The sequence below is a fragment of the Natrix helvetica genome, assembly GCF_964273705.1.
Source record: "Natrix helvetica genome assembly, chromosome: 9".
NCBI lineage: Eukaryota > Metazoa > Chordata > Lepidosauria > Squamata > Natricidae > Natrix > Natrix helvetica.
Genome location: NC_138560.1, coordinates 19,174,231 through 19,196,197, shown reverse-complemented (window position 1 = coordinate 19,196,197; position 21,967 = coordinate 19,174,231). Strand labels below are relative to the sequence as shown.

Genomic DNA, 21,967 nt, shown 5'->3' with positions numbered 1-21,967 from the left:
CAGTGAAGGGAACAGCTAAAGAACAAGGGTCGACTTGGGAGTATGGCCACAGGTGGACGATGAATGGCCCCTCCCATAGGGAATAAAAGAGGAGCGAAAGGGGAGTGGAGTTTGCAGGAGACAATTAGTTCATTCCTGTATTCTTGCCAAGTATTGCAGTGTCTGAAAGTTATCAGCCTGGCCCCTCTCCAAGCCTGATAAAGGTCGGTAATTATCTTGAAAGACTGTGGGAGAGGAAAGACTTTGCTGGAGAGGAATTCATTGTAAATTAAATAAAAGGGGTTTATGTGGACGAGGACTCAGCTTCGTGCTGCTGGGGAAGCCTTGGTCAGAACAAGGCACTGTGCTTCTGGCTGCAATCCAAAGTGCAGGTTGTCACCTTTAAAGCCCTGCCTGGCTTGTGATTGGTTACCTGAAGGACCATCTACTCCTGGCAGTTTCTACCTGTTCTATCTGTAGTAGATTGGGGATGCTGTGGGTCCTTTCAACTGAGGAATGTCAACTGAGGCAGGCAGCAGGAGACATCACTCCCTTGGCAGTAGTCCCTGGCCTTTGGAACATTCCTCCTTTGGTGCTCAGGGTGGCCCCGAGCCTTTTAGCTAAGGGACGTGGTGGCTCAGTGGCTAAGAAGCTGAGCTTGTCAATCAGAAGGTCGGCAGTTCAGCGGTTTGAATCCCTAGCGCCGCGTAACGGAGTGAGCTCTGGTTACTTGTCCCAGCTTCTGCCAATTTAGCAATTCGAAAGCATGTAAAAATGCAAGTAGAAAAATAGGAAACACCTTTGGTGGGAAGGTAACAGTGTTTCGGGCACCTTCGGCATTTAGTCATGCCGGCCACATGACCACGGAGACGTCTTTGGACAGCGCTGGCTCTTCGGTTTTGAAACGGAGATGAGCACCGCCCCCTAGAGTCGGGAATGACTAGCACATATGTGTGAGGGGAAACTTTACCTTTAAAGCTTTCAAAATCCTAATCTTTAAAGATTAGATTAGGGGTCTCCAAACCAGGCAACTTTATGATTTGTGGACTTCAGCTTCCAAAATTCCACAGCCAGCCATACTGGCTGAAGCATTGAAATCCACAAGCCTTAAAATTGCCAGGTTTGGAGATTTCTGGATTAGACGATGGCACATTAGCATAGATTGGAAGCAGGTTTGGTTCATTTTTAATGTTTTGTGTTTTATGTGGCTGAGTTTTGCAGGTTTTAAAATGATTATTTGTGTCTTTTAATTTTTAACTGGGAGCCTCTCTGAGTTGGGGGAAAGATGGGTGACTATATCAATCAGTGTTTTAAGTACATAAATAAAATCAGGCTGTGTGGTCCTGGAAATATTAGCCCCCCCTCCCCCCGCCACCATTACTTGGTTGCAGTGTTCATTTTTAGGTAAGTTTATTATGATCATTTTCAGCTGCCTATATATATTTATAATCTGTAACTTTTATGGTTTTAATTAGTGTGATATTGTTTGCTGCCCAGAGCCAATTGGCTTGAGGTTGATGGCTATACAAATTGAATGGTTGGTTAGTTGGTTGGAGGGATGGAGGGATGGAGATGATAGATAGATAGATAGATAGATAGATAGATAAATAGATAGATAGATAAATAGATAGATAGATAGATAGACAGACAGACAGACAGACAGACAGACAGACAGACAGATATGATAGATGAAAGAGATATATGATTGATAGATAGATAACGATAGAGGTGATAGTGAGTGATATAGAATTGATAGATGATAGACAGACAGATATGATACATAGAGAAAAATGATTGATATAAATGACTGACATAGAGGCTAGATATATAATGTTGCTGCCAAATTTCAAGGGCTGGGCAAGTCATTGTCTTAAAAGTTGTTCACCACCTCCAATGGGAATTTTAAAAAGACACCAAAAGGAAGTGAAGACAACTCAAGTTCTTGTATTCCAGGAAGAGTTGGCCATTTGGCTCCTGCATGCAATCAGAGGTCCACTGTAACCCTGATTTCAGCCCCCTGAGATCTTGTAACGGTTTGGGTATTTTCATAAGATCTTGGCGTGAGAGCACTCAAAGCAGTGGTGAAATTCAATTTTTTTTACTATCGGTTCTGTGGGCGTGGCAGGGGAAGGATACTGCAAAATCCCCATTTCCAGCCAGAGGTGGCATTTGCCACTTCTCTGAACTACTCAAAATTTCCGCTACTGGTTCTCCAGAACCTGCTGGATTTCACCCCTGACTAAAAGCCTTTAGAGTTTTGGAGCATTTTGTTTGCCTCTTTGGGTGCTCAGCATACAGCCCTCCTGAGCTCCGTTCTCACTAGTAGAGGGTTGCAGGAGGCCGTGGCAGCCGAAAACGGAGCCTGTTTTTGCTGGCAGGGAGCTCGGAGCACCACCGGCGCCCCCCCGACTTGGAATGACGTCAAGATGGCCATGCCCACCGTAGCCCTCCGAGGTCAACCCTGAAATTGTGTTTGACACCCCTGACTTAAACAATGACACGTGAAGCTCCACTTGAGCTCTGTACCAACAGAGAAGAGGAATTCTGGCAAAGTGTCTGCCATGGCATTCCTGCCATGTTCTGACCTGCTTTTCCAACTCTTTATATACCTGTGCTGCATGCCGTCTGGACTCAGCCCTTTGTGACTGGCCGGGCTCGAGGGTTGCATCTCGGGCAGCTCTTCTTCCTTGGGGAGGCTTCCAGGGTATTTCTTGCCACCTGAAGATGGAAGAAAATCTTCTATTAAGCACCTTGGAGTAGGGATGGCAGGCCCGGAAGCCCCCTTTGGCATTGAGCCTTCCGGCCTGCCGCATTGAATGCTGTGGAAAAATGGGAGCGGGGATTGTACGGAGTATGGGAGAGATATAGTCAAAATAACATTTCTTTCTCATAGAGTCAAGGCCGTCTTGCCTTGCAGCTGCGATGGTGTGACTGGGAGGCATCTCCAGTTATGGAAGGTGCCTGATTGGGCCATGTGACGGACATGTGGGTGATGGGCAGGGACTTGGACTTTCACTTGGGTGGGGGAAAACCTGGAAGCTTTCAGATTCGGGTTTTCCCAGATGTGCCAATAGGACATCTCTAATAAAAGGGATCTTTGAGGAAACTCAAGCCTCGGAGTCCTCTTTCGTTGGGGGTGTTACTTGGAACACTGACAAGGGGTCCCCAACTCCCAGTCCGTGGACCGACACAGGTCCGTGGCACGCCAGAAACTAGTCCGCGCAAACCAGCAAAGCCCATCCATGGGTCGCAGGCAGCCCATGATCAAATTGCCAACATACACTGGATCATAGAGAAAGCTAAGGAGTTCCAGAAAAACATCTACTTCTGCTTCATTGACTATGCTAAAGCTTTTGATTGTGTGGATCACAACAAATTGCGGCAAGTTCTTAAAGAGATGGGAGTACCAAACCATCTAATTTGTCTCTTGAGAAACCCGTATGTGGGTCAAGAAGCAACAGTGAGAACTGGACACGGAACCGCTGATTGGTTCACTATTGGGAAAGGAGTCCAGCAAGGCTGTATACTGTCACCCTGCCTATTTAATTTATATGCAGAGCACATCATGAGAAAGGCGGGGCTTAACGTGGACCGACACTGGTCCGTGGCATGCCAGAAACTAGTCCGCACAAACCAGCAAAGCCCCATCCATGGGATGCAGGCAACACACAAAACAAGGCCCTCTTCGGTCCACGGGAAAACCCCTCTCCCCGGAACCGGTCCCTGGTGCCCAAAAGGTTGGGGGCCACTGCCATAGAAGCCACAGAATCCTAGGACCTCCTCCTCCTCCCTCCCCCCAAAAACAAAAGTTGGATTTCTCAATGGGATCCAGAATGAATCCATATTCATCCATGGTGAAGCCGAGTTCATTTAAAAAGGAGAGAAACAGGCTCACAGAGACTCCAGGTAGTTCTCAACGTGCGACCACAATTAGGGCCATTGCTAAGCAAGGCAGTTATTAACTAAGTCACACCTGCTTTTTTTTGCCATAGTTGTTAAGTGAAACATCGGTGTTGCTAAAAGAATCAGACAGGCGTTAAGCAAAACCGGCTTTCCTGCTGACTTTGCTTGTTGGAAGCCAGCTGAGAAAGGTCACCAATAGTGACCCCTCATGACCCCAGGATGCTGCAATCATCGTAAATATGTGTTGGTTGCTAAGCCCCTCATTTTGGATCCTGGGGAAGCTGTGATGGTCACGAGTGGGAGGACCGATCGTAAACCACGTTTTTCCAATGTTGTTGCAACTTTGGTTACTAAATGAATGGTTCTAAGGGTTAGGGTTAGGGGACAACCTATATTCAGATTTCATAACAAGGATGCTGAGCGGGATTCTCACCTGGACCCATTCCATCCTCTTGCTTCTCTTCCTTGCCATTCACCATCTTCTTCTCCTCTTTCTTCTGCAAAAAAAAGAAAAGAAAAGAAAAGAAAAGGAACGGGAGATATATTAAGCAAGAAAGAAGCAGGTCCTCAACCATTACGTTGGCAGAAGAAGCATCCATGCTTGCTATTTTCTCGTGGGAGGAAGGAAGACTCACAAATGAAGCCAATATACATGTCCCAGGGTAATATTGCAAGATCCAGTTGCAGTCAGTCATCGTGGGCAGAGGTTCTGTTTTCTGAGCTTTGGGACTCGTGCTGGAGCCCATCCTCGGGGTACTTCTCTCTCCTGGAATGTTTGCTTCGGACTATATACTGCGTTTTTCAGAGTATAAGACGCACCTTTTCACCACCCCAAAAAGTGGGTGGAAATGTGTTTGTGGGTGGAGGTTGGTTCAGTGCCAATCAGCTGTTCTAGAACTGGCCGCAGCGGCAGTGAATGGGCTGCGCTGAATGGGTGGCGGTGGATGGGCTGCGCTGGATGGGTGGTGGTGGATGGGCTGCGCTGAATGGGTGGCGGTGAATGGGCCGTGGTGAATGGGCGCAGTGGCAGCGAATGGGCAGTGGCAAGCAGGCCAAAAGAATACCAGATGGATGCTGGGAGGCAGAGGCAGATTTTTTCCCCCTTGTTTTCCTCCTCAAAAGCTAGATGCATCTTATAGTCTGGAGCGTTTTATGGTAAAATACGGTCAATCTCAGAAGACTTAATCCCCTGGTCCCGATGACCGATCCAGATTGGAAGGAAGATGGTCCATTGGTTCTGAGTATCTGCAAAGGTCCCTGATGTAAGGTTCTGGAAACCCAAGGCTGCCCTATTGTAAGAGGGGCACAGCAGAAGAGAGACTGCCAAGTGGTGGACCCAAAACCTCTGTGACTCAGCTGCACATAAACGTTGAAGAGTTCCGGCAGGCCGAATTGGGCTCCCATTCATTAAGATGAAGGGCTGCCATTGGCTATCTCTTCTGAAGGCATCGCCCTATTTAAGGCCAGAGACAGCAGCTCACAGTCCTCTCATCTGCTGGAAGAGACTGTTGTGGCTTTCCAGCAGCCATTGGAGCTAGTGGCAGAGTCAGACAGTGAGGAGGTTGGGGAGGAACATGGGCCAGTCCTGGAGTCTGGGGAAGGCTCTGATGAGGGCTCTGTGCCGGAGGCAGAGAGGGGGCCAGAGCCGTATGCCAGTTATCAGCTGCCTTCGGAGTCGGAGACCAGTGGGGCAGAAGAACCGCTGGAGCTTGTTCCCGATGTGCACATGCGCAGAGCTGCCAGGAGAGGCCGACCCAGAAGTAAAGGCACAAGTGGCTGGTGAATGGCCCCTCCCATAGCGAAAGGGGAGTGGAGTTTGCAGGAGACAATTAGTTCACTTGATTTCTGTTAAGATTTGTTCGTGCCTCCCAGAGACTCCTTGCCAAGTGTTTTCTCGTAACGCGTTGCCTTTGGAGGATATGGGCCTGGCAGCTCTCCAAGCCTGATAAGGTCTGTCGGTTTTAAATTCACCCTCGAAAGACTGTTTGCCGGGACTTTGCTGGATGGGAATGAGAGGAATTCGCAGTAGCTTAATAAAAAGGAGGGGGTTTTGGGAGGACAAGGAGTCCGCTTTGGGATTTTGAGAAGCCTCGGTCAGAACAGAGACCAGGGAAATCAATCACCTTGGCATCAACTCCTTCGGCTTTTCGTGTCCGTTTCATGATCTCTTCCAGGCGCTGCAAGGAGAAAAAAGATGAAAAGGTAGTCACAAAATATCCCTGCTGAGCTGCAAACATTTGCTGTCTCGTCAGTCACAGCAGGAGGGGAAGATTGATTTATGAAACAGTGAAATTATTTTGGGCATTATTTGGATGTTTGTGGCTAAGACGCTGAGCTTCTCAATCAGAAAGATCGACATGGAATTGAAAATCATTAGAGAATGTTATCAATGCTAAAATAATAGAATGATGTTACAATGAATTTAGTTAAATATAGTTAAATTTTAAGTGTAATGTACAACGTAGTGACAGCTATAGTCAAATAGATGATTAATAATGATAACAAAGCATTTATATATACTAGATTGATAATATGAAATCTTACACAAACTGTAAGTGAGGATCATGGAGATGATGTTGAAAAGCCTTTTTATAAAAGGTAAACAATTCTATATAGAATAGATTATAAAGATGTAATATCATTGGATGATTTCAGGTTAATGTAATAAAATGTTATAATATAAATTTACTTCAAATTTAACATGCCTTATGTTGAAAGGATGTAATAATAGCTGGGCTTAATGGATGTTTCATAATTATTACAATTTGTATACATGTATATTAGATTGATGATATTAATAATGGGGAAAAACATGGAATTGGAAACTATTACAGAATGTTATCAATGCTAAAATGATTGAATGTCTTAGAATAGGAGGAAGCATAATAACAAGGTATACAAAGATATCTTGATTGCCAATATGTGAATTTTGATAAAATTCAAGTGAGGACCACGGAAAGGACACAGAAAGACTTTGTAACCAATCGACATACTGTGTGTAATTGAAGAGGCTTTTATGTTATATGTGTTGTGTGTTTGTTTGAAAATAAAAAAAATATTTTAAAAAAGAAAGATCAGCAGTTCGAATCCCTAGTGTCACGTAACGGAGTGAGCTCCCCTTAACTTGTCCCAGCTTCTGCCAACCTAGCGGTTCAAAAGCATGTAAAAATGCAAGTAGAAAAATAGGAACCACCTTTGGTGGGAAAGTAACAGCGTTCTGTGCGGGCAGAGAACCGGTTGCTAAAATTTTTGAATCCCACCGCTGGTCAGACCTTGTGTCTTGGGTTTACCTAACGCCTCCAGGCTATTCCCCATTTGATCCCTCCACCCGACTGGGACGGTTGCTCTCCAACGCAGTGGCTGAGACAAGCTGGCCTGCTTGCTTTGGAAGCAAACCCGCCAAGTGTCCTTTCTCCTGTACAGGATCAAACTATTCTAGAGACGTCCACATCTTGCATGATTAATTGGCGCAGCACTCCAGGTGCATCCAACCTTGGGATTCTGGGGCAACCCTCTTACCTTCTTCCTCTCCAGCCGTTCTTGTTCTTCTTTCTGGAAATGTTTTTCTCGTTCCACTCGTTGGCGTTCAGCCTCTTCCCGGGCCCGAGCCTCGGCTTCCTCCTTCTGCAAGGAAGGAGAGGGGAGCACAAGTGGTGGCATTCCATTTTTGCACTACCAGTTCTGTGGGCTTGGCTTGGCGGGCGTGGCAGGGGAAGGATACTGCAAAATCCCCATTCCCTCCCAATCAGCTGGGACTCGGGGGACAGAGAATAGATACATTCTATAGGTACATAGGTAGGTACATTCCAACCTGAGCTTAGTGCACAGGATAATCTGCCATAACGTCCCACCTGTTAATGACTACTTTTACTTCAACTGCAATAAACACAAGGGCCATCCATAGATACAAACTGAATGTAGTCTGTTCTCATCTTTATTGCAGGAAAAATGATTTCAGCAAGAGAGTAGTAAATGTGTGGAACATCCTACTCGATCCGGTTGTTAGTTCCTCTACCTACCATACTTTTTACCTTAAGCTGTCTACCGTGGACCTTTCGCATTTCTTAAGAGGTCCCTAAGGGGGCGTGCATAAGCGCACCAGCACGCCTACCGTCCCTGTCCCACTGTTCCCATTTATATGTACTCTTTTTATGTGTTTATGGCTCTGTTTTGCTTATTTATATCCATTTATTTGTGCCATTTCTTTCATGTGTTTTTTCTACTTGCTTCCTTGTACCTGTTGACAAATTAAAATAGATAGATAGATAGATGATAGATAGATAGATAGATGATAGCTAGCTAGCTAGATAGATATGGGTGGGTGGGGAGAGAGAGAGAGAAAGAGATGGATGGATGGACGGACGGACAGACAGACAGATGAATGGACAGACAGATCGCATCCTGCCCCACACATCCCTACGACCCACACATCCCTACGACCAATTCGCTCACACAGAGAGGGACTTCTCCGGGTGCCGTCCGCCAAACAGTGCCGGGGGGCGACACCCAGGAGCAGAGCCTTCTCTGTGATGGGCCCAGCCCTGTGGAATGACCTCCCCCGTGACATCAGGATTACTTCCGATCTCCGCTCCTTCCGTGTACAGCTGAAGACCCACCTCTTTCAATTATCTGGCCTGGCTCAATCGTAATTTCTCTTATTCCTCCTAACTGTTTTTTTAAATTGTCTTTTAAACGTTAAATTTTTAATTGCATATTGGGTTCTTACAATTGGGGTATTTTAATGTTGATTTTTAACTGTCTATATGATGTAATTTGTTACCTCCTCCGTGTCCGTGTCCGTGTATGTGTATGTGTGTTTTGTATGTATGTCTATGTGCTTTTTATACATCCTCTATGTTTTATATGCTCCATTGTACGCCGCCCCGAGTCCTACTTGGAAAGGGAGCGGCTAATAAATTCAAACTTATTATTATTATTATTATTAGATAGATATGGGTGGGTGGATAGAGAGAAATGGATGAATGGATAGATAGATAGATAGATAGATAGATAGATAGATAGATAGATAGATAGATAGATAGATAGGGGCGGGGTCAGTCAGAGGTGGTATTTACTCAACTATTCACAATTTCCGCTACCGGTTCTCCAGATCTGGTCAGAACCTGCTGAAAACCACTCCTGGTGAGCATTTTCCAGACAAGAGAAGGCTTCTCCCCCCCTCCCCCGTTTCCAGCTGCTGCAGAAGGTCCAGAAGAGGAAGTGGGACTTTCTGAGTCCGACCCTCCCCCCACAAAAACCAGAGGAAAAAAGGCAGCTCGTCTTGCCCCACCATTGGAAAAATTCAGAGATCCATCTCTGTAAAGGGGAAGGTAGTTCTTCCTGCATCAGCAAAATATCAACCCTTCTTAGCAGGACAGGCAGTCCTCATTTAGCGACTGCCTCATTTAGTGACTGAAAGTTATGTTAGGACCAATCCCCCAAGTCGCTGTTGTTGCCCGCCAGCAGAGCTGGCAGCTGCCAGAAGAAAAGAACAAGTCAGAAATCAGGGTAGACTTGGGAGTAAAGACACAGATGGACAGTGAAGAGCCCTTCCCATAGGACATAAAAGAGGAGCAAAAGGGGAGGGGGCTTTTGCAGGAAATAATCTGTTCGTTCAGTAGTTAGATTCGTTTCAGGAGTGTGAAGATCTGTCCGTGAATCTTAGAGACTCTGTGCCCAGTCTTTCCTTGCACAGCATCTCCTTTGGAAAATATGTACATGGCAGCTTTCCAAGCTAGATAAGGTCTGTGGCCATAAATTCACCTTTGAAAGACTGTTTGCCGGGCCTTTGCTGAATGGGAATGAGAGGAATTATCCTTCGTTTAATAAAGGGGTTTTGTCGGGACCAGGATTCTGCCTCGTGCTTTTTGGGGGAAGCCTAGGTCAGAAGAGTTGCAACATACCTGCTTCTGCAGCCGTTCTTGTTCCTCCTGCTCCGCCCGGGCCCGTTCCTGGGCCTCCTGCTCCTCCTGGTGGGCCAGCTCCTCCTCCTGCCTAGCCAGCTCAACCTGCTGCTGCAGGCGGTCTCTAGCTTCCTGCTGAGCCCGTTCTTCTGCTTGGCACCTGCCGGAGGCCAAGAGTCAAGGTTGAAGCATAAACCACGAAAAGGAGGAAAAGCACCCGCTAAGGGCATTTTAGCATGCCCCGGGAACAATACGCTTGCATTCCAGAAGGTTAACTCAGGTCATGAAAAGATAAAAATAAAACTCTGCACATGTTCCATGTCGCCATCTCGTTTCACCCATTCTCAGTTGAGTATTTCATCTCTTCCCTAAGGGATGAGACACTCGACCTAGAATGAGATGAGATGAGATGGTGACATGGAACATTTTTTGAAGGCTCATTATGCTCAGCTTGTTGTGGCCCGCCAGCAGCCAGTGGAGCTAGTGACAAACTCAGACAGTGAGGAGGTTGGGGAGGAAGATGGGCCAGTCCTGGAATCTGGGAAGGCTCTGATGGGGGCTCTGCATTGGAGGCAGAGAGGGGGTCAGGGCCGTCCAAGAGTTGTCAGCTGGCTTTGGAGTCGGAGATCAGTGGCGCAGAAGAACAGCTGGAGCCTGTTCCCAATGTGCGCATGCGCAGAGCTGCCAGGAGAAGGGAAAAGCTAAGGAACAAGGGCCGACTCGGGAGTAGAGGCACAGATGGATGGTGAATGGACCCTCCCATCAGGAATAAAGAGGAGCAAAAAGGGAGTGGAGTTTGCAGGAGACAATGAGTTCAATTCATGAGGATGAAGATCTGTTCCTGACTCCCAGAGGCTCCTTGCCAAGTATTTCCTTGTACAGCATGGCGTTTGGAAGTCATCGGCCTCGCAGCTCTCCAAGCCTGATAAGGTCTGTGGTTGTAAATTCACCCTTGAAAGACTGTTTGCCGGGGCTTTACTGGGTGTGAATGAGAGGAATTCAAATGAATAAAAAAGGGGTTTTGTTGGGACAAGGAGTCTGCTTCGGGATTTTGGGAAGCCTAGGTCAGAACACAACTCTCTGAACACAAATAATAGCATCTTCCTCCATGAGGGCTAGAAACCTTGCTTCAACTCCACTGGAAAACTCACCGCTCCCGCTCCTCTTGCTCCCGCCGTTCCTGCTCCTCCCGCTCCCGCTGTTCCCGGGCTTGCCGCCGTTTCTCAGACAGCAATCTCGCAGCTTCTTCTCGGTCTGTGGTGCCAGCCATCGGCTTGCCTGGCGTTGAGGGAGGAGGTGGAGGCATCGGGCTGGCAGCCCCAGAGGGGGCAGTGATTTCTATGGAAAGACAAACACAGGGGTTAAGGCCACTTCCCCCAAGAGGAGCCACCTCACCCGCTCACCAGTATCTCCACCCAGGCATCACATTCATAACGGAAGGGAAGATGTAAGTAAGTAAGTAAGTAAACTTTTATTTATAAACCGCGCCCTTTCCTAAACAGGACTCGGGGTGGTGTACAGACATATTAAAAACCATATAGATACAATGTAGGTTGGCTTGATTGTGATGAGGCTCTGGGATGGTTAAAATAGCCCAGAAACTACTTTTTCAGTGGTTTTGGATAGTCACCACAACTGCATTCACACAATGCTCTTAAGTTGAGGCTAAGTTATTGCTAAACTAACCAAGAGGACACGCTTTACCTAACAGGAGGAGCCTCCCCCCAAATTAACCATGGTTAGCATTATCCAAGCTAGTCCCAAAGTTGCATTTTCTCTTCTTTTTGTTCAAAGTTTTTTTAAATACAACTTTATACACATTGTAGGAACAAAGCGTTGACCAGCTCTTTCCTTTTACATCCTCTCATTTACATAACCCATTTTACATCACAGCTTGGTTTTCACTTTCAGCCAAATTATTTTCTTCCATTATGTTCCATTTTTTTGTACTCGTTTTTTCTTAATACATAAACAATATCTTCAATTGCCCCTTCAAAAATTACACCAAAATTATCATCTCATATTTCTATATTAGTCTATTTTACTTTAAGCAATATATATCCTCTAGCTACGTTTTAACATGGGGAGCATTTCTTTCATTTTTTTTTTCTACAGTTAGCAATATACTATAATTACTTTATTTCTTAATTAGTTGCATAACAATACCAATCGTACGACTATTCCTTTTAATCTACTTATACAACTCTTTCCCCCCGTCTTCCTCTTTTATCCATTTTCTCTTAGGCTCTCACAGAACTTCCACTTCTAATCATTTTTCTTCCCTTCTCCCCTTTTCTCCTAACTTCTTCAAAGGTGCATTTTCAAGAGAAAGCTTCTGGGTTTTTTCGAAGCCGTTTTGCTTCTCATCTAAGAAGCCGCTTCAGCTCTGGATGAGAAGCAAAACAACTTCAAAAGAAAAACCAGAAAGTCCAGTTGGCTCTTGAAAAAAGCACCTTTGGGACAACTTGGATGACTGAGAAGCTCCATAGATTCTGTCCAAGCTAGACAAAGGCATCTGATGAGCTTCCCCTGAGATGGTTAAGGAGGCTGCCTGCATGCAGTCCATCTCAGCTTACCTTGCAGAGTGGACATTACAATGCTCTCCCTATGAGAGAGGCCAAGTTGGGAAACAGACCCTATGAGGACTATTGAAACTTGATTTAATCACGTGGTATAATAACAGCATCTTCAGATCCTGCCAGTTTCTCTGTCCTCTTTTATGGAAAATCTATCGGCTGTTAGAGTCTTTTCCCCCGGACATGCATGCTAGTTGTTTCCAGCTCTAGGGGACGGTGCTCGTCTCCATTTCTAAGCCGAAGAGCCAGCGCTGTGCGAAGACGTCTCCGTGGTCATGCGGCCAGCGTGACTCAACACCAAAGGCGCACGGAACACTGTTACCTTCCCACCAAAGGTGGTCCCGATTTTTCTACCTGCATTTTTTACTTGCTTTTGAACTGCTAGGTTGGCAAAAGCTGGGACAAGTAATGGGAGCTCACTCTGTTACGCGGCGCTAGGGATTTGAACTGCTGAACTGCCGACCTTTCTGATGGACAAGCTCAGCGTCTTAGCCACTGAGCCACTGCTTCCTCTAGTTCAGTGTTAAATAAAACCAATTATGACCCACCTGCTGGTGTTTCACTGCTCCCCATTGCCTTCAAGCTCTCCTCTGGGGCTGGAGAAGCTGCCCCACGTTCCTTTGATTCATTCTTGCGTTCCCGGGCCTTTGGTTGGCCCTCGGGCTCCCTGCGAACTCGCCTCTTGGGTGAAGACTGTGCACTGCGAGCCAGGCTTGACCGATGTGAAGTGCTGGGTCCCGGGCTTGGTGAGGCTGGGCGGTGCTTGGCCACAGCTGGCAACGCTGGCTTGGGCTTTGGGCTTGGGCTGCCAAAGGGAGGCATAGAGGAGATGGCATTAGAGACAAGGTGGGAGAAACAGCCTGTCCCCAAACCACGAAGCAAACTCCTTGTCCTGACAAAAACCCCTTTTTATTAAGTTCCTGTAAATTCCACTCATTCCCATCCAGCAAAGTCTTTCAAGGGAGGATTGACAATCACAGACCTTATCTGGCTTGGAGAGCTGCCAGGCTGGTATCTGCAAAACCTGGCAAGGAGTTTCGGAGAGTCACAAACCAATTAAGCAAACTAATTGTCTCCTGCAAACTCCACTCCCCTTTTACTCCTCTTTTATTTCCTCTGGGAGGAGCCATTCATTGTCCACCTGTGGCCTTACTCCCAAGTCGATCCCTGTTCCTTAGCTGTTCCCTTTGTCTGACAACTCTGCACATGTGCACACTAGGAACAGGCTCCAGCTGTTTGTCCACCTTACTGATGTCTGACTCCGAAGGCAGCTGAGAACTGTCAGATGGCCCTGGCCCCATCTCTGCCTCCAACACAGAGCCCTCATCAGAGCCTCTCCAGACTCCAGGACTGGCCCATGTTCTTGCCCAACCTCCTCACTGTCGAAATCTGCTGCCAGCTCTGCTGGCCACTGGTGGGCGAGTCCTATTCTGGAGACCCTTCCTGGAGCAGAAGTGGACAAAATAACTCTCCAATGTTATCATTTCCAGGGAGAACTCATGCCCAGCATCTAACATCATCCCAGCAGGAACAACACGCAAAAAAGACCAACAACCCCAAAGTCCTGTTAAAATTTGCAATTTTAGTGTTGAATGTGTTGAATTACACATTTTGGCTGCGCAAAGCTCCCAGCTTCATTTGCAAAAGGTGCTTCAGAGCACGGAGGCATGTGAATCTAAAACTGTCCTGCAATCCTAGGAAGAGATGCAGCTGCTTTAAAGGGCTCCAGACTGAGGCTGCTTTCACAGCCCTGGATGCAACAAAGCATTTTTTTCTGAATTATGTCCCAAAACTCAGAATTATTGGAATGATACCCTTACTGTAACTGCAATTTTGATGACTCTTGTGATAGATTGGACAAAATGGAATTATCATCCTAATAGGGAGAGTTATGAGGTTAGGAAAAAAGAGCATTATTGCAAACAGAGGCATTCTTGGCAGGCAGCTTCATCCATATAGTCATGGCCACCATCTTGAATTTTGATACATGGAGTGGAATGGAATAGAAAATAGGATAGGATAGGATAGAATAGAATGAAATTAGGGAAGAATGAATCGAATCAAATAGAAAATATGGAATGGAATAGAATAGAAAATATGGAATGGAATGGAATGGAATAGAATAGAATTTTTATTGGTTTAGTCATTTGACTACATGAAAAGTATAAAACTAATATAAATATATACGTAGATGCAAGGAAAGCCATTAACTCCAATCTTATCTAAATATTCTGCCCTCTTTGAAATGACTTTTGATATACGTCTCCCACAATCAGACATGACTGCAAAGTTGGCTTCCCAAAGTCCTTTTGGCCATTGCTAAATTAATTCTGCCTCTTGTCAAGATCCTTGTGGCTTCTCTTACCTGCCTTCGGGTACATGCAGCTGACGTGCCTGGCCAGAAGGCGTAGAGTAGCGTTTGCGGAGGGCTAAGGCACTCTTTTCTTGGGCGTTTTCCCGATCCTTGTCTTTCTTTTCTTTCTTTTTCTGATGCTGAGAACAGGAGAAGAAAGAATCATAAAGCAGAAGCCACTTTGATGGCAGAGAAGCTGTTCTCCAGAGCGCTGGGCCAAATCAGTTCACAGTAACAGCATCTTCAAAGCGGGGGGTTGTTGACAACAGTGCTTCTCAATCTTGGCAATGTATGGACTTCAACTCCCAGAATCCTCACTCCTTTAAGATGTATGGAAGTCCCAGAACTGCTAGTGTGCTGGTTGGGTCAAGCTTTCTGTTCCTGTCTGTGCAGCCAGTTGCTTAGCAACTGAAAGCTATGTTGGTTTTCATCCATCTCTCCAGTCAACAGCAGCAGCATGTTTGAACATATAAAGCTCTAGTGTATGTAAAGGTAAAGGTTTCCCTTGCTAGTCATTCCTGACCCCTAGGGGGCAGTGCTCATCTCCGTTTCAAAGCCAAAGAGCCAGCGCTGTCCGAAGACGTCTCCATGGTCATGTGGCTGGCATGACTTAACGGCGAAGGCACACGGAACGCTGTTACCTTCCCATCAAAGTGGTTTCTATTTTTCTACTTGCATTTTTACGTGCTTTTCAACTGCTAGGTTGACAGAAGCTGGGACAAGTAACAGAAGCTGTTATGCGGCAGTAGGGATTCGAACCGCCGAACTGTCGACCTTTCTGATCAACAAGCTCAACGTCTTATCCACTGAGCCACCACGTCCCTCTGATGTATGTAGCATTTGGCTAATCAGTGTCTCTCTTCCACCCCCATACTTCAGGCAATCCTTTCTACCTAAGAGGGCAGGACTTGGATTTAATTCAGGAAGAAGACTATGAGAAAGCCCCAGGAATTAAGTGAATTCTGGAAAACAACCCCTGAGAAGACAATTTTCGTTTCCCATTGAATGAAACTCCTGCAATTTCCTCAAAATGCTGACCCCACCCCACCTCGAGTTTATTATACTTCTCCTCCTCCCAATAGGCAGGTTGAAAATGAGATGTAGCCCCCCCACATCTGGAGTAAGTAGAGGACAGCAGGTTAGGGAAAGCTGAGCTACTGCAGCGCTCAAGACCCTAAGCCTTCCAGTCTCTTGCTTCTAACAGGCAAGAGGAAACTTTGGTGGGAATAATAAAAGACGTGGATCTAAAGCAGCATTTCTCAAACTTGGCAACTTTCTGGGCATCGAATTCTTCGAGGTTGCCAGATTTGGGAAACACCGATCTAAAGAATTGGGATGGCTAAAAAAAAATCATAGCAACTTACAGGAGAGGAGTGAGGCTTATTCCGGGGCGTTACATCAGGGCTGCTGGTTGGTGGCCGCCGTCGCTCCGCACATCGGTGTACACGCTGGTTTTTGCAGGGGCTTACAGGGCTGGCGGAAGCTGAGCGGGGACACACGGGGACTGTTGGCGGTGAATGAAAGCAGAAGGTTTGAATCTTCTCTAGGATTGTTTACAGAAGTGGTATTCAGCCGGTTCTGACCGGTTCTGGAGAACCGGTAGTGGAAATTTTGAGTAGTTTGGAGAACCGGCAAATACCACCTCTGGCTGGCCTCGCCCCCATCTATTCTCTGCCTCTTGAGTCCCAGCTGATCGGCCGGGTCTTCTTTTGTTGCCCTGCACAGGAGAACGGAGCTGGAAAGCAGGTTGGTGGGGTGGGGAAGGAATGGAGATTTTGCAGTATCCTTCCCCTGCCATGCCCACCAAGCCACACCCAAGATGTTCATGCGAGCATTGAGCGAGCATGTCCATGCCCACTCCATTTGTGTGAGCCTCAGGCACTCGTGCATGCCACTCATGGAAATGGAGCTGTGTGCGCGTGTGCTTGCCAGCCCCAGGCGCAAACTATGCCCTTCCCCTCCCTATTAGTTTGCAAAGCCGGAAATTTTTAGGGAACTCTTGGCTTATTCAATCAACCAAAGATGACATGCTAAGGCACAAACCCTGGTTCATAAACATGACGTCTGCGTTCGCGGAACACAAGCTAAAACGAACAAATCAACATAAGGATGCAACAGCAGGGCTTGCCGGATGCAATTGCAAAACTCGACATTATTCTGGCATCTTCGTGGCTTGCTCAGGGTGCTGGTGAACCCCCACCCCCCGCCCTCCCCTACGTAACATTTTAGCCCCTTTAGACCATTTTGCTTACCTTGCTCCTTGCCATTGCCGGCTAGCGTCACTGCGCTTCTGCTGCGGGCCAAGAAGGCAAGAGTTGGGGTCATCAGCCGGTCCACAATGCTGCTCTCCCAGGCACTAAGTTGAAGACTACGGTCTGGGGAAGGAAAAACAAACTTTTTGGTTAATCCAAGCTCTGGTTCAGGTTCATCCTGGACCAACCTTCTAGTGTTTGGAGCGGCAAAGCGCTCCTTGGATTTCAAGTCTACCTTTCCAAATTCCTTCCTCAAAACTTGTAGCTGCTACTACTATCATTACTACTACAGTTATGTTAGGAGCACCAAAGCACTTTCAGGTTGAGAGGATTAGCCCGTGACATCACCATTGCCCAGGGGACACTCCGTTAGGGGATCTTCTCCTGTCCCCATGAAACTGCCCATCAAAGTGGTACCTATTTATCTACTCGTGGTTGCCCAGTTTTGAACTGCTGGGTCAGCAGGAGCTGGAGCAAGTGACGGGAGCTCACTCCATCACATGGCAGCAACCGGGTCTCAAACACGGCCTTGCCAATTGTCAGACCAGCATCCTAACCATGTGAGCCTCTGTGCTTCCCCAACTTGTAGCTCAGGTGCCAAGATGAGATTCTGGTTAGCTGAACCAGGTGTGGAAGGCAGGACTGGTACAAAGGAACCAGTTTTTAAGATATTGGGAGAAAAAAGAAGCTGAGCCCTGTGCTTGCCCAAGGACAGGAAATATTGATTATACTTTAGTCCTTGACTTACAAACACAACTGAGTCCCAAATTTCCATTGCTAAGCAAGACTAGCAAGTGAGTTTTGCCACCTTTCTTGCCACAGTTGTTAAGTGAATCCCTGTAGTTCTTAAGTCAATCATTCAGTCATTAAGCAAATCTGGCTTGACCCACTGGCTTTGCTCATTGGAAGCTGGCTAGGAACAGAGGTGTATTCTACCAGTTCGGATCAGTTCACCCGAACCGGTAGCGGAAACTGTGAGTGGTCCCCGCCCACCCGGCCCGGCTCTATGGCAACCCATTTAGGCCTTTTTTGCCCAAAAGCCCATGCACTGAAGGCTTAGCGCAGTGATGCGAACCTTTACAGCACTGAGTGCCCAAACCAGAATGTGCATGCAAACATGATGTGTATGTGTGTGCGCCAGAGCCCTGGCCAGCTGGTCTTTGCACATGCCAGAGCATTGGAAATCCAAAGACCAGCTGGTCGGCAAACACAAGCCTGTTTTTTGCCTGTTTTGGGGGGAATTTTCAGGCCGTTTTTCAGCACCCCGGCGCCTGCAAAGACTAGCTAGCCAATGCACCAGAAAGCAGAAGGGCAGTTGGCGATGGGGCACGTGTCCACAGAGAGGGCTCTGCGTGGCACCTCAGACACATGTGCCATAGGTTTGCCATCATGGGCTTAGCGTATGCATGGAGTTGGCGCATACTTAGGGGACTGGAGACTAAAACATATGAAGAACAGTTGCAGGAACTGGGTATGTCTAGTTTAATGAAAAGAAGGACCAGGGGAGACATGATAGCAGTCTTCCAATATCTCAGGGGCTGCCACAAAGAAGAGGGAGTCAAACTATTCTCCAAAGCACCTGAGGGTAGAACAAAAAGCAATGGGTGGAAACTAATCAAGGAGAAAAGCAACCTAGAACCGCGGAGAAATTTCCTGACAGTTAGAACAATTAATCAGTGGAACAGAAGTTGCCTCCAGAAGTTGTGAATGCTCCAACACTGGAAGTCTTTAAGAAGATGTTGGATAGCCATTTGTCGGAAATGGTATAGGGTTTCCTGCCTAGGCAGGGGGTTGGACTAGAAGACCTCCAAGGTCCCTTCCAACTCTGCTATTGTATTGTATACATGCATCCCAGGACAGGACAGTGCAACCGTCATACGTACATGCCAGTTGCCATGGGTCCGAATTTTGATCATGTGACCATGGGGATGCTGCAATGGCCGTAAGCATGAAAACCAATCACAAGCCACTTTTTCAATGCTATTGTTACTAAATGAATGGTTGTAAGTTGAGGACTACCTGTTCTCCATTCTAACTAATGTTAGGCTTATGTCTTCCCATTCCTCCTGCAGCTGAAGTCAACTTACTAGCCATCTCTATGGCCCTTTCCCCCAGTAACAACAACCCTGCAAGGTAGGTTGTGCTGTAAGGGAGCGAGTGATCCAAAGCAGGGGTGAAATGCTACCAGTTTGGACCAGTTTGCCCGAGCAGGTAGTAAAAATGCTACCGGTTTACCTGAACTGGTAGTTTAAAAATGCTTTGAAAAGTTTTTTTAAAGTTCCAACAATCAGCTGTGCCGCGCAATCATTGGAACTTTTTTTTATTAACTTTTTAAAGCATTTTTTAACTATTGGTTCGGGAGAACTGGTAGTTAAAAAATACTAATCTTTTTTAAAAAGTTCCAAAGATCAGCTGTGCAACAACCAACTGTGCCGCACGGTCGTCGGAATTTTTTTAAGCATGTATTAGAATTTTAAAATATTCTAATTTTTTAAAATTTGCCACGCCCACCCAAGTCACATGACCCACCACTGCCACCAAGCCACGCCCACAGAACTGGTAGGGAAAAATGTTGAATTTCACCAACTTGCCCAAAGTCCAGGAAGGGCTGGCTATGTTAGAAGGTGGAACCCAGCCCAAGTACTAGCCCCTCGGCCCCTATCCCACACAGGAACAATATTCCAGGAACCTTCACCCATCATCCTTTCTGCAAGAGACGCTTTTAGATCTTTGGCATTACAGAGTGATGCCTGCAACTGCCTTCATGGGCATGACAAAAAAAAAAAAAAAAAAGAAGGCATCAAGGAGAGCAACAGTGTCCCCGCTCCAGTGGTGGTTACGACTGGTACGTCCTGGTATGGGCGTACCAATGCCTGCTGGGAGCACCAGGTACCGTTCCGGTATGGTGCTCTGGAGGGCCCATCCTCCCGCCCACGCTTCTTACTGGTATTTGAGTTCTTCGGGGCTTCCGCACACTCGCACGGAGTGTACGCCGCCTGTGCGATGCTCAGCCGAGCAGCTGGAGTGTTACGGAGGCGTCACAGGCGGTAAGTACGCATGCGTGCATTCATGTGGTGGACGCCGGTCCCCGTTGCACCATACTGGTTGCAATGGGATCAGGAACCCACCACTGGCCCACTCCTCCCGAGTCCTGGAACTATCTGCCTACCACTCTCAACAGATTAATTCCTAATGGATTGCAGTTCTTGGTAGAAAGAGAGTTACAAATTCAGATTGGGACGATTTGATTGATGGGATTCAATCAAAGGTGGACTTTGCCACCGCCTTCCTTTTGCTTCCTCTTCATAGTTGTAAAAGTAGTGCTTCCCAACCTCAGCAACTTTTAAGATGTGTGGACTTCAAGTCCCAGAATCCCTCACCCAGCATGGTTAAAAAAAGGTGATCACATGACCCTGGGACATGGCAACAGTCGTAAATAGGAGGCAGTTGCCAAGCATCTGAATTTTGATCAATGGGGATGTTGCAACTGTCGTAAGTGTGAAGAACAGTCCCAGCGATGCTAGGGCTGGCAAGAGTGTGCCAGAAACAGAGACAGAACTTTGTGGCCCTCTTTGGATCAACTGATCCGTGGGTCGCGGGCCAAGGTTAAGGGGCCTCCTGCACCTCAAAAATAATAAGACCTCCCCAAAAATATTGCAACACAGCCACCGCCATGAGGTGACCGCGCTCGCTGCCTCCTGCACCTCAAAAATAATAAGACCTCCCCGAAAATAAGGCCAAGCGCTTATTTCGGGGGTCAAATCCTGTCTTATTTTCAGGGAAACACGGTAGTTGATTCTGGAACTCAGTCAAGATGGCGGCCGCAACTTCAGCAACCATCTTGACCCCTCCCTCTGAACACTTTTGTTTGTGTTGATTGCTCGACCCGAGCCAAAAGTATTGGAGGAATGTTGTGCAGAACTCACAATCTCACAAGAGCTCGCTTCATGATATATGAAGGGATGTTTTCAGTTTCACTAAACTGGCAAATAAGCCCCAGTGGCGCAGTGGTTAGGGAGCAGTACTGCAGGCTCCTTCTGCTGATCACCTGTTGCCAGCAGTTTGGCAGATCGAATCCCACCAGGATCAAGGTTGACTCAGCCTTCCATCCTTCCGAGATGGATAAAATGAGGACCCAGATTGTTGGGGGGCAAGAGGCTGACTCTGTAAACCACTTAGGGAGGGCTGCAAAGCACTATGAAGCGGTATCTAAGTCCTATTGCTAAACCAAGGTTAGCTGATTTATCTCCTTATGCCCTGAACATGTAGCCGGTTTCTCAGTTTCTAATAATTCCATTGGTTGCCTAATCATTCCATTGGCTGCCCGGCACACTGTGGGAGATTAAAGGAACTTTGTAATAGTTATATAGCAAACTTCATGTTGACATTCTGGGCATGGCTGATAATTCTGTAAACAATGTTGACGCTCGATTGACATTAAAAGAAACCTTTGCCTGAAAAACCTTCAGCTTTATTGATTCTGCCAGAGGAAGTGACTTGCAACAGACACAAATATGAACAATGGGAGGTTGAAATAGCAAATCTCATGTGGCTAATCATAGCCAGGAATACCCCACACCCTAACAGTGGGAAACCTTTTCGTTAGAGACTCATCCGAAATGCCAGCATTTTTCGGAACAAAGCTTGTTTTCATTGGCTCTAGAAAACAGAATATAAAGGGCATTTTAATGCTCTTTATTATGTATAAAGACAAAAGTTCCCCTCACACTTATGTGCTAGTTGTTCCTGACTCTAGGGGGCGGTGCTCATCTCCCTTTCAAAACCGAAGAGCCAGCGCTGTCCAAAGGTGTCTCGGTGGCCACATGGCCGGCATGACTCAACGCCGAAGGTGCACGGAACACTGTTACTTTCCCACCAAAAGTAGTTCCTATTTTTCTACTTGCATTTTTACGTGCTTTCAAACTGCTAGCTTGGCAGAAGCTGGGACAAGTAATGGGAGCTCACTCTGTTATGCGCTGCTAGGGATTTGAACTGCCGACC

At 46.8% G+C, this 21,967-nt stretch overlaps 1 protein-coding gene across 3 annotated transcripts in view; it reads right to left on the bottom strand.

Moving 5' to 3' along the window:
- MAP7D1 (MAP7 domain containing 1) overlaps positions 1–21,967 on the bottom strand; it is a 94,788-nt gene that overhangs the window by 6,011 nt on the left and 66,810 nt on the right. For all 3 annotated transcript variants that reach the window (XM_081962027.1, XM_081962029.1, XM_081962028.1), the window contains 10 exons: positions 16,967–17,089; positions 16,079–16,218; positions 14,727–14,854; positions 12,910–13,166; positions 10,937–11,123; positions 9,786–9,945; positions 7,402–7,506; positions 6,006–6,059; positions 4,316–4,379; positions 2,589–2,697 (listed from right to left, as the gene is read on the bottom strand). In XM_081962027.1, coding sequence (XP_081818153.1) covers positions 2,589–2,697; positions 4,316–4,379; positions 6,006–6,059; positions 7,402–7,506; positions 9,786–9,945; positions 10,937–11,123; positions 12,910–13,166; positions 14,727–14,854; positions 16,079–16,218; positions 16,967–17,089 — 1,327 coding nt within the window. The remainder of the gene's footprint in view (positions 1–2,588; positions 2,698–4,315; positions 4,380–6,005; positions 6,060–7,401; positions 7,507–9,785; positions 9,946–10,936; positions 11,124–12,909; positions 13,167–14,726; positions 14,855–16,078; positions 16,219–16,966; positions 17,090–21,967) is intronic.